Genomic DNA, 11,691 nt, shown 5'->3' with positions numbered 1-11,691 from the left:
GGCTCCAAAATCACTGCAGATGGTGACTGTAGCCATGAAATTAAAAGACACTTGCTCCTTGGAAGGAAAGTTATGACCAACCTAGACAGCATATTAAAAAGCAGAGACATTACCAACAAAGGTCCATCTAGTCAAGGCTATGGTTTTTCCAGTAGTCATGTATGGATGTGAGAGTTGGACTATAAAGAAAGCTGGGCGCAGAAGAATTGATGCTTTTCAACTGTGGTGTTGGGGAAGACTCTTGAGAGCCCCTTGGACTGCAAAGAGATCCAACCAGTCCATCCTAAAGAAGATTAGTCCGGGGTGTTCACTGGAGGGGCTGATATTGAAGCTGAAACTCCAATACTTTGGCCACCTAATGTGGAGAGCTAACTCATTTGAAAAGACCGTGATGCTGGGAAAGATTGAGGGCAGGAGGAGAAGGGGACGACAGAGGATGAGAGTTGGATGGCATCACCGACATGGGTTTGGGTGGACTCCAGGAGTTGGTGATGGACACAGAGGCCTGGCATGCTGTGGTTCATGGCATTGCAAACAGTCAGACGTGACTGAGTGACTGAAGTGAACTGAACCATAACTTAGTACATCTCCTTAGAAATATTTGGGTGATTTCCAAATTTATATATTTCCAAATTTTAAGTCTCACAAAGGTGCAAACATCTGAAGCTAAATCTTTGAGCATACACGTGAACAGGATAGATTACTAAGCAGAGCTGCAGCAAAAGTTCATGCTTAAAAGTCTGATAGATGCTTCACATTTCAATAAACTTTACCAACTTACACTGTTACTAATACTGCATGAAAGTGTCTGTTACTTTGCATTTTCACCAACACTTGATGTATCAGTCTTTCAAAACTCTTGTTGATCTAATGGATGAAAAATTATAATGAATTCACTTTGCTTTTCTGTTAGTGAAACCACATATCTTTTGCAATCTTTATCGTCCATTGGTGGATTCAACTTGTTTACATTTTGTTCAGGATTTTCAAAACCACATTGTTAAGCGAAATCATTGTGTAGTTTTCCTTTCTTGTATCTGCCTTTCAGGTTTGGGAATCAAGGTTATGCTCATCTCATAAAAGTTGCCTCTTCTGTTATCCAGACAAGTTGTATAACATCGGGGTAACTTCTTCACTGAATATTCGACAGAAATTGCTGATTAAGTTATGTGGTTGTGGAATTTTCTTGTAAGACTGCTTAACTCTCTTTTAATAGTTATAGGAATATTCAGGTTTTCTGTCTCTAGTTGAGCCGGTTTCTCTAAATTACACAGCTGATCCTTGAACAGAGGAATCGGGGCACTCACCTCTCTCACAGCCGGAAATCCAAATACATCTTTACAGCTGGCCCTTGGTATTTGTCGTTCCATGTCACAAATTCGACCAAGTGACGATCATGTAGTACGTGTTTATTGAGAAAAATCTGAGTATAAGTGGACCATGCAGTTCAAATCTGTGTTGTTCAAAGGCCAACAGACTTCAGGCTATCATCTTTCTGGTGAAATGAAGCTTTTATCATCGTGAGATATCCCTGAGCGCTGCGCTCATGCTTTTCTGCTTTAGCAACTGCCTTCCTCGATGTCCTTGTGATTGCTTCCTTGGTTTGCACCGGGTACCTCTCTGTTACAGTGCAGGTGTCCCTCAAAAGTCTGGCAGTTCTTGACTGTCTGATTGCGTGTGTGTATCTGTATGTATTTTAAAACCTCTGTTTCCTGCCTGTTTTATTTAGCGCAGTCTCTCTCCCGTGATAAGAGCAATATGGTAAGACTTAGGACAATAGCTTGTTTCCCGAGCATGTGAGTGGGGGAAGTCTCTGCTCCTCTTGGCTGGTTAGCTGGCTACGGTCTCTGACAAACCTCTGTGATCCCGGGAAGGGTCTGCTCCCATCTGCTGCTCAGCACGGAGGGGCTGGGGGGAAGAGTCAACTTCTGAAACAAACACAAGCATGGCTCCCAGGTGACAATGCCCGCCAACGTGCCAGGTGAGATCTGTTCCCCTATACGCTGACCCAAGACTTCCTCCTCCAGGACTTCTTGAGTATTATGTTTGAGTTGGCCTTTTAAAACTTTTTTCCTGTTATATGTCTCAAAAGATATTTCTGTTGGCGTTTTAATCTTTCAAGAATTCTTCAAAATGACTGACCCACCTATGGTTACTTTCCACCCTATTCCAGTGATGCTGTGCTTATCTTTTTCCATATTGCTAGATATATTTTCCTCTCACTTCATTTGTTTTGACAGAGGAATGGGTCCAGTAATGCTAACTTGATGATACCTGCATAAAACTGCTAATTTTGTTTTTTTGTGGTTACCAAGCTGTGCTTTCTGTTGTTCTTAGTCACTCAGTCGTGTCCGACTCTGGAACCTCATGGACTGCAGCCCACCAGGCGCCTCTGTCCATGAGGATTCTCCAGGTAAGAGTACTGAAGTGGGTTGCCATGCCCCCCTACAGGGGAACTTCCCAGTTCCCCAGCTGCTTAGCTCGAATCTCAGTAGTAAAGTGTAATGCTTTGGTTTTCATGACTGATACGGTATTTGCTTTAATGCAGCTGGTATGTCACCCACCTTTAAACTCTTCACATCCTCTTCTACATAGTCTTCCAATTGATTTGAATAAAAAGGCCTAAATTTTTCTTCAATGCCTATACGTAAAAAAAAAAAAAAAAAGCACTTTAAAATTTCTTAAGTATTTTCTAAAAATTTAGATATTAAGAGTCTATTATCTTTGAATTACGTGCCTTAATCTGTGGGCAAAGCAACAGAATAAAACTTTAAATCACTTTCATAAATAGACAAGACTAATTTCTATGCAGACAGAACGAAGGCTGGGATACCACTGGAAGGAAACCAAGGGCTCCTACCCAACACAATGCAGCTTTAGGTAGTTGCTCTGCTGCAGCACAAGGCCCTGCCTAAGAGGGCTAATATCCAGATGATAAAGGAAGGGTGGGCTCCTTGTTTGTCCCTCTGGCATCAGAGGTGATCCAGGATGGAATACGCAGGGTAGGGATCTGGTGTAAAGAGTCAGAGAAACAAGGTAATGGAGGAGAGACAGCCGTTCAGCAAGTGGCGGTGGAACAGGGCAAAAAGGAAAAACCAAAATTCAGCCTAAACCTCACACCTCATACAAAAATTAACTCGACATGGATCACGGTATTTTCCCAATAAGACATTAAATAAATGGCAAGAAAAGAAACCAAATATTTAGTTCTGTGCTGTCATTCCTTCACTGGCAATAATGAATTTTCCTTGACAATCATTAAAAAAAAAAAGAACTTAACACAGACTTAAATGTAAAACTCTTAAGATTTTCAGAAAAAAAAAGGGAAGAAAGTATTTTGGATCTAATCCTGACAGTGTCCTCAGACTTGACACCAAAATTATCATCCACAACAGGAGAGATTAATGAAGAAGACTTCATCAAAATAAAAACTTTCAGTCTATGAAAGATCCTGAGAAGAGAATGGAAAAAAAAATACCAAGCTCCAGACTGGGAGAAGCTAACTGAAAATCACATGTCCAAGAAAGGAACACTATATGGCACATACAGAGAACACTCTACATTCAACAGTGAGAAGACAAAATCCAATTAGAAAGTGGGCAAAAGACACAGAGCGACACTGCGCCGTGGAAGAGACACAGATGGCAGAGACACCCTCGAGAAGATGCCCACCGTCACTGGGCACTGGGGAGATGAAGCCAGAGCCACACTGAGCTATCACTACGTACCTATCAGAGGCTACCTTAACGAGCAGCAGCACCACCAAGTGCTGGTAAGGGTGTAGAGAAGTTGGGTCACTTGCACGTAGCTGGTAAGAATATAAAATGGCACAGCCTCTCTGGAAAACAGTTGGCAGGGTTTTGGTTTTTTTTTTTTTTGGCCATGCTGCACAGCTTTTGGGATCTTACTTAGTTCTCCAGCCAGGGATTGAACCTGGGTCTCTGGCAGTGACAGCAAAGAGTCCTAACCACTGGACAGCCAGGGAATACCCAGATTGGCAGTTTCTTTAAAAAAAAAAAAAAAAAAAACTAAACATGAAACCACCTATGACTTACTTACTTAACTCCTGGGTACTTACTCTAGAGAAATATTTACATTCACACGAACACCTGTGACGTGAGTATCCCCAGCAGCTTTACTCCTGTGAATGGCAGCAGGAGGGACCCTTGTGGAGATGGTGGTGTGTTGAATCTGACTGTGTCAGGGTCAGTATTCCAGCTGTGGTGTGTACTGAGTCTGGCCAGATGTGATCCTTGGAGGAAGCCAGGTAAAGGGTACACGGGATGTCTGCATTATTTCTTAAAACTGCATATAGGTCTACAATTATCTCAGAAGCAGAATTTCAGTTTAAAAAGGTGAAAAAGGCATGAGAAGAAACCAAGCCAGGACAAGATTCAGGCTGACTGAGTAAGAAAGCAACTGAATCAATCACCCCATAACCCTCTCATGGGAGTGGCTGGTGGGGTTTCAAATCGGTTTCCTCAAAGCAGAAATGCGAGCACAGAACCCCCTGCAGGCTCCTAAGTTCCTTCCTGCTCTTTGTTTCTTCCTGACCCAATTTTCTCTTTCCCTCTGCCTCCAGGACCTTAGTAAGGCCCTATGTGACAAAGGGGGATGACAAGAGGTACACGGATGTGACAAACTCCAGTCCCTTTCCTTCTCCTCTTGCTCTCAGCCCGATGCAGATGGCAAATAACACTTCCAGAGATGCCAGCCACACAGGAAGGAACTGAGATCAAAGAAGCCAAGAAGTCAGACGGCCGGGAAGCACCACAGCATCCGGCAGCAGGTGACTGGACAGACACGGTGCGGTCCTCACACTGCGGAACACCGCTCAGCAGGAAATAGGGAGGAGATCCTGACAGGATATGACCTGGAGGAACCCTGGACACTGTGCTCAGTGAACCAGCCAGTCACGACAGCACAACACTGTGGGATTCCGCCTACATGGGGGACCCCGCGAAGCCAAGTTCACAGAGACAGACAGGAGGGCGGCAGCTGCCAGGGGCTGGGAGCGGGTGGGGAGTCAGTGTTCAGACAGGAGGGTGGCGGCTTCCAGGGGCTGGGAGCAGGTGGGGAGTCAGTGTGAACGGGTACGGTTTCAGGTGGGGAAGGTGAAGACGCTGTGAATGTGCTAAATGCCACTGAACTGCAGTGCTGGAGGAGACTCTTGAGAGTTCCTTGGGCTGCAAGGAGATCCAACCAGTCAATCCTAAAGGAAATCAGTCCTGAATATTCATTGGAAGGACTGATGCTGAAGCTGAAGCTGAAGCTCCAGTACTTTGGCCACCTGATGCGAAAAACTGACTCACTGGAAAAGGCCCTGATTCTGGGAAAGATTGAAGGCAGGAGGGGAAGAGGACAACAGAGGGTGAGATGGTTGGATGGCATCACCGACTCGATGGACATGAGTTTGAGCAAGCTCTGGGAGCTGGTGATGGACAGTAAAGCCTGGCGTGCTGCAGTCTGTGGGGTTGCAAAGAGTTGGACAGAACTGAACCGAACACCTAAAATTGATTACAGTGGTAAATTGTGTGTCACGTATATTTTAATACAATTAAACAAATTTAACTATGGGGGAAAATACCACCAAGAAACAAAAGGACCTTGTATGCCTTCATGCTTGGGAGAGGGATGGCAACTTTTCTTTGAACAAAGCCTTTGGAATCTAGAAAATCAGTTTGAAATCAGGAGTGGAACTCGGTTTCCTAAAAACTCCAAGTACCGCCCGTCAGCCTCTCACTAGGAAGACATGGGAGGGAGGCGGTGCCTGCACGGAGGGGACTCACCCGCGAACGTGGGCCGGTTGTCCGGGTTCACCTCCCAGCACTGCCTCATGATGTCGATAACCTCCCGCGGGCAGAACTCAATGATGTCCTCCACGTCTGGCCTGTTCCCAGACTTGATGCACAGTATCAGCTGCTGCTCACAGATGGCGTCTACAGAGCAAATGGAAAGAAGAGCTGAGACGTTCAGGTCCCACTCCTCTCAGGCAGGGAGATGACAGAACCTGGACCAGGCCACTGATCTCTCATGGTTATACCAGGGAGGGGCAGAATGCCCTGGGACGATAAGCAGACCTGTTCCTCCCCAGAGACGATCAAAGAGAGGAAAGGCAGATTATTGGCAAAGCTGTCTCCTGGCAGACGACTGAATATGTAAATAAAGCCGTGACACACTCCAGATTTTAATACAGAGACAAACAGCAGACAGCAGTTGCGCTGAAGGAGCTCGTTAGTAAGAGTAACTTAAAATTCAGAGCGATACTGGCTGTTCAAGAAGTAAGCACAGAGGGCTCTGGTGGCAGGACCACTACTGGAAGGTCAGAAAAGGTTTTGCTGGGTCCAAAAGGATAAACAGGGTTATCCAGGTAAGGAACTGGGAAGGAAGAGGTCAGAAAAGGCTTTGCTGGGTCCAAAAGGATAAACAGGGTTATCCAGGTAAAGAACTGGGAAGGAAGATTCAGAGAGGAAGATTCCAGGCCAACAAAGCAGGATCTGAATAGGTTGGGAGTTGCAGAAATCAAGATGTATCTGGAAATTATGACCAGCTCAGTGTAACTGGGCATGTTGGCTGAGGCAAGGGAGGGAAGGAACAGCTTAGCCAAATCAGAGAGGGCCCTGTGCTCCATACTGAGAGGTTTGAACTTGATCCCGAATGTCAAGGGTATCTTGGAAGGATCTTAAACAGATGATTGAGAGGCCTGATCGGCCTGTTTGATGGCAGTGTGAGCGAGCGGTGGTGGCACGAGGAGCCTGCCACAGAGGGTGTGAACTGGACAGGGTCCTCTGGAGACAGAGAGATGCGGATGCATCTTGAATCTGATATGCCCGGAGGTCACAGTTTCCGGCCATGCTGTGCAGCTTGTAGGATCTTAGTTCCCTGACCAGGGACTGAATCCCAGCCCTCAGCAATGGAAGTGTGAGTTCCAACCACTGGACCACCAGGGATTCCCAAATTCACAGGTTTCTATGTCTGATTGATGTAGGAGGGCAAGGCTGAGTCTGGAGACTGAGGTTCTTGGTTGGGCAGCTTGGTTGGTGGATGGTAACGCCATTTTCTGGATGTAAGAGCAGAGCTGAGTGAGCCACTCGGGCAGCATGGAAAACATGGGTTAGTTTTGGGGGATACTGCTTTGGGGGGTCCTCTGGTACGTGGACTGGATCTAACAGCTAGGAGGATGTCCAGGCCACCACTAGGGGTTTGAGCAGCAAAGAGGGGATTGAATCCTGGAAGCTGACAGTCACCCAGGAAGAGCAGGCAGGAGAAGGGCCATTAGTTCAGGTTCTTAACACACTGACCTGGAGAATGAAATGGCACCCCACTCCAGTATTCTTGCCTGGAAAACCCCATGGACAGAGGAGCCTGGAAGGCTACAGTCCATGGGGTCGCAAAGGGTTGGACACGACTGAGCGACTTCACTTTAACACAGTGAAGAACAGCTACTTATGTACCTGTTCTCCTGCACAAACCCTGTCTTTCTCATCTTTATAGACTGAGTTCCCAGTAAAGAGCCCACAGTAAGTACTGAAAATAAACAATTCCTGAATGGAGGGGTGTGTCGATGGATGAAAGTATGGAGTGTGTGCCCTGAAAGTCCTCACAAGGACCGAGCAAGCCTTCCTGTCCGGGAGGAAGCCTGGATTGTTGAGCACCCTGCAAGCTGAGATGCACTACCCAAGCTCCGATCTGTCCTATGACCCCCGGTTCCTAAATCGAGATTACTATCCATTCCACAAATGCTTGCCGAGTACCCACTACATTCTGTGTGTAGATACCGGGGGAAGAGCAGTGAATGGATGAGATGCGGTCCCGGCCTTTGTGGAGCTCACAGTCCGGTGGGTGAGACAGACGTTGAACAAACAGTGATAAACCTCCACGACCTCACTGCACGCTGTTACCCCACTGACAACTCCCATCAGCCCCCAGGCCCCCTCCTCTATCAATGCCTTACTCTCGTATGGCTCCTTGTTGGCGAAGATCGCCCAGAGCACGATGGCAAAGCTGAACACGTCGGACTTCTCGGAGGGCCTGGAGTTGACGTCGTTCAGGTGCTCAGGGGCCATGTAGTGCAGCGTGCCACCGCTCTTCCCGGCACTGCCGCCCGCCTTCCGCTGCTCATTGTGCTCCTCCTTCGTCAGCTTGCTCCACGTCTTGAAGGAAGCGACGCCGAGGTCAGCTATCTGCAGGAGAGCAAACCAACGGGATGCTCCTGTGACGGCAGCAAGCAAATCAGAGCTGTCTTTAAATTGGGGGCTTATCCAGTAGATGAAGGGACTGTAACATTTGCAGAAACGGCTGCCCCGGACAGGTTTAAAACAGCTACCTCTGAACAAACTAGTAGAAAACATATGTCCTCAGACGTCTGGAAAATCTCCCATAAGAAAGTCTGTGTGAAATTCTGGTGTCTCGATTCTTACACAATATCTGGGGCTGAGGGGTGGTGGTTGATGGGGAGAAAAGCAGAAGATATTCCTGAGAAGAACAACAACTAGACATGTTTACTCTAACTCCTCACTTATTCTGCATGTTTTCTGTTGGTTCTGAGGCTAGGGAAAACAGGCACTTTCTTTTCAGCAGGCTTGTGTAGCACATGGTACTGCACCTTCTGTTTTCCCAAAGGGTGTCCAGAAGCCCATGGATGTGAATTTCCAAGGATCCCAAAGACACACGGAGGATAGGAGTGTAGCTGCTGGTGCTGAGTTGGGAGCCTGAACCTGAGAGAAGATGGGATGCGGAAGAGGGGAAAGACAGACAAAAAGGCAAAGAAAAAAATACCAAGGTCAGACACAGAGCACAGAGGGAGGCGGCAGGGCAGAATGACAGAGCTATACAGTGAAGACACCAGAGGCGGCAGTTCCACTTTTGCTTCAGGGAATCCGAGCTTTTGGGGATGATTTCTGGCATGTGATTGTCTAGAATCCTCAAATTCTAACCCAGATCTTAAGAGGTAAGTTATTAACGTAAAGAACCTTCTTTTAAAGACACAAGAAAAAAAAAACAAACAAAAAAAACCCTGTCCAGGGCTGGAACAGAGCGCTAGAAGCAGAATCTTCTGGTAAAGGGACGCCTGCGTAAGCAGTTCCTGCGTCCTCCCCACAATTCCACTTCCCCTTTCAGACCCTTGTGCTCGGCTGGGATTCATGCTGCCAAAGCCACCTTGACATGATGGTCCACCTAGAGGAGAAAAGAAAACCCTCCCTCTTTTTCCTTTGACTACAGTGGACAGAGTTTTCAAAAGGAAACGGATTTTTTAAAAGGAGATGTAAGTAAAGTGAAAGTGAAGTCACTCAGTCGTGTCCGACTCTTAGCGTCCCCATGGACTGCAGCCTACCAGGCTCTTCGTCCATGGGATTTTCCAGGCAAGAGTACTGGAGTGGGGTGCCATTGCCTTCTCCCGATGTAAGTAAAGGAATAAATAAAGATCACTACCCCCACCAAGTCTCCCTCTTTTCATTCCTTGGCAGAGCTTTCTGGCACCGCCGTCACCAGGGAGGAGTTGGGCGAGCTCTGCTCTTGGCACACATCATGTCTGGAAAAAGGACTTACACTGAGAATCAGAATCGCGCTGACCCCCAGAAGCCCTGACTGTGGTTACCTTGATGTGGAAGTCGCTGTCAACGAGGATATTTTCTGGCTTGAGGTCCTTGTGTATCACCCCTTCTCCGTGGAGGTAGCGCATTCCTTCAATGGTCTCCATAATGATCCTCCCTTTCACGGACAGGGGGATGCTGACCTGAAACGAGTGGCAGTCAGTCCGGGAGACGGAAAGGGACTTAAAGGGGCCAAAGCACCAGCTTCCTTCAAGAGCAGTGGATCCGGACCTGAGGACAGAGCCAGCAGCTTCCCTTCCCACAGGCCCCGAAGATGTGTCCTGACCACCTTGCAGGGTGAGGGCCCCTCCCCTGTGTTCCCACAGCTCGCTGTGCGCGTGTCTGTCAACACACCACCGCACCAGACATTCACATCCCGACCTGTGCCCCGTTATCTCTGTCACACTTGCTATTGCTTCCTGAGCAAACAGCACTGGCCTTGCTCTTAACAGGTACATACACCTGTTTTTTGACTATCCCACAGGGCAGGCAGGGATCTTAGTTCCCCGAACGGGGATCAAACCCGTGCCCCCTGGAAGTGGAAGCAGGGAGTCTCAACCACTGGACCACCGAGAAAGTCCAGGTATCTACACTTTTAAAAATGCATTAAAATTATTTGGCTTTGGTAAACAGGATGAATCTTGCTGTTGGAAACCTTCCTCATCCAGTGTTGTTATTCTTGAGAAAATCCAAACCACCAGCCATTCGCACAGGAGTCCGAGGCACAGGGGCTGGCGGGCCGGGCGAGGCGTACCTGGGCCTTGAGCACGCGCATGAGGTCGCCCTGCTCCATGTACTCCATCACCAGTGAGTAGCTGCCCTCCTCCATGATGACGCCCAGCAGCTTGACCACGCGACGGTGCCGCAGCCGGTGCATCATCCTGCCCTCCTCCAGGAGGGCCTCGTTGTACCTGGGGGCAGGGGGCAGGGGTCAGATGGGCAGGGGCAGCCCGCTCCTCTCCCGGCCCTGGGAACGCCCCCAAGCGTCCCCGGGGCTGCCCCTCCACCCTGGGTGCCTCCTTCCCGGGACCACGGCCAGTGCGCAGGAAGCGTTAACCCAATGACCAATCAACGCAAAGCTGGTGAAGAGCACCAAGGAAATGCGGCCGGGAAACAAAGACCGCACTGGACAGTGGACTAAACCCATGGCCTGTCTCACAGCCACTCGGGCGAGAGCAGAGGGAAATAATACAGCTTCCCGACTGCCTCAGAGAGAGGGTCCTGGACGCTGTGACTCACGAACCAGGGCTTCGTGCCCATGCTCGGGGCTGGTCCTCACCCACCGTGGAGCAGAGCCTTCGCCTGCTCCCGCCTGCTCCTCCCATCCTCTTCCCAGCGCCCCTGCACTGCCCTGGGCCGCCTCCTCTCTGTTTCCTCCTCTTCAGTTTTCTTCTGTTACTTACCAGCCCGGAGCTCTCCCCTAGCCGGCGTCTGAATCCTCGTGAGTCAGGGATGTCAATGACCGCCCTGCAGGGCCATCCGATATGAAGCCTCAGGGCTGACCCTTGCACCCAGGTCTGTCTCATAAAGGCTGTGCCACCCGATTCCACCGCCCTGGCACAGCACGTGGCCTGCCCAAATCTGCCCCTGACTCACTCGGTGCGCTTGGGGCCCGTGTACACCTTCTTCAGGATCACCAGTCCGTGGGATCTGTGTAAACACAGACACACCTTCCCGAAGCCCCCACTGTCCAGGTCTGCCTGCTCCAGGAAGTCTGCAGAGCTCATCTTAATGTCGTCCAAGGACATGGCTGCCTTCCTCCTGAGCGGCCGGAACGCCCCGGAAACACACAGCCCTGTGCAGAGAAGAGGGCACGTCAGTGCAGACAAGGCGTCACACACACAGTGTACAACGCTCCACCACACGCTTGGTGTGCCTGTATTTTTTGAAGATAGATTTATAGTCTCTAAGATGAATGTTTTTCCTATTTCCAGGAACCACAGAAGACCACAATCTTTCTTCCTTAGACTTTCATTTCTACAAACATGGAAGATTCAGCTCAGTTCAGTTCAGTCGCTCAGTCGTGTCCGACTCTGCGACCCCATGAATCGCAGCACGCCAGGCCTCCCTGTCCATCACCAACTCCCGGAGTTCACTC

The 11,691-nt window shown here is 48.8% G+C and overlaps 1 protein-coding gene across 1 annotated transcript in view; it reads right to left on the bottom strand.

The window, feature by feature from the left end:
• The window catches only part of LOC105001321 (receptor-interacting serine/threonine-protein kinase 1-like), a 23,459-nt gene that overhangs the window by 4,910 nt on the left and 6,858 nt on the right, over window positions 1–11,691 (bottom strand). Inside the window, 6 exon segments of the mRNA XM_010857540.1 lie at window positions 2,565–2,641; window positions 5,790–5,939; window positions 7,955–8,183; window positions 9,599–9,736; window positions 10,348–10,504; window positions 11,190–11,388. Of these exon segments, the coding sequence (XP_010855842.1) occupies window positions 2,565–2,641; window positions 5,790–5,939; window positions 7,955–8,183; window positions 9,599–9,736; window positions 10,348–10,504; window positions 11,190–11,341 (903 nt within the window). The 5' untranslated portion in view covers window positions 11,342–11,388.

This window comes from Bison bison, unplaced genomic scaffold (genome assembly GCF_000754665.1).
Source record: "Bison bison bison isolate TAMUID 2011002044 unplaced genomic scaffold, Bison_UMD1.0 scf7180017854892, whole genome shotgun sequence".
In the NCBI taxonomy this organism is placed as follows: domain Eukaryota; kingdom Metazoa; phylum Chordata; class Mammalia; order Artiodactyla; family Bovidae; genus Bison; species Bison bison.
Note: the sequence above shows the minus strand (reverse complement) of the source record. Positions and strands in the feature narration are given on the sequence as shown.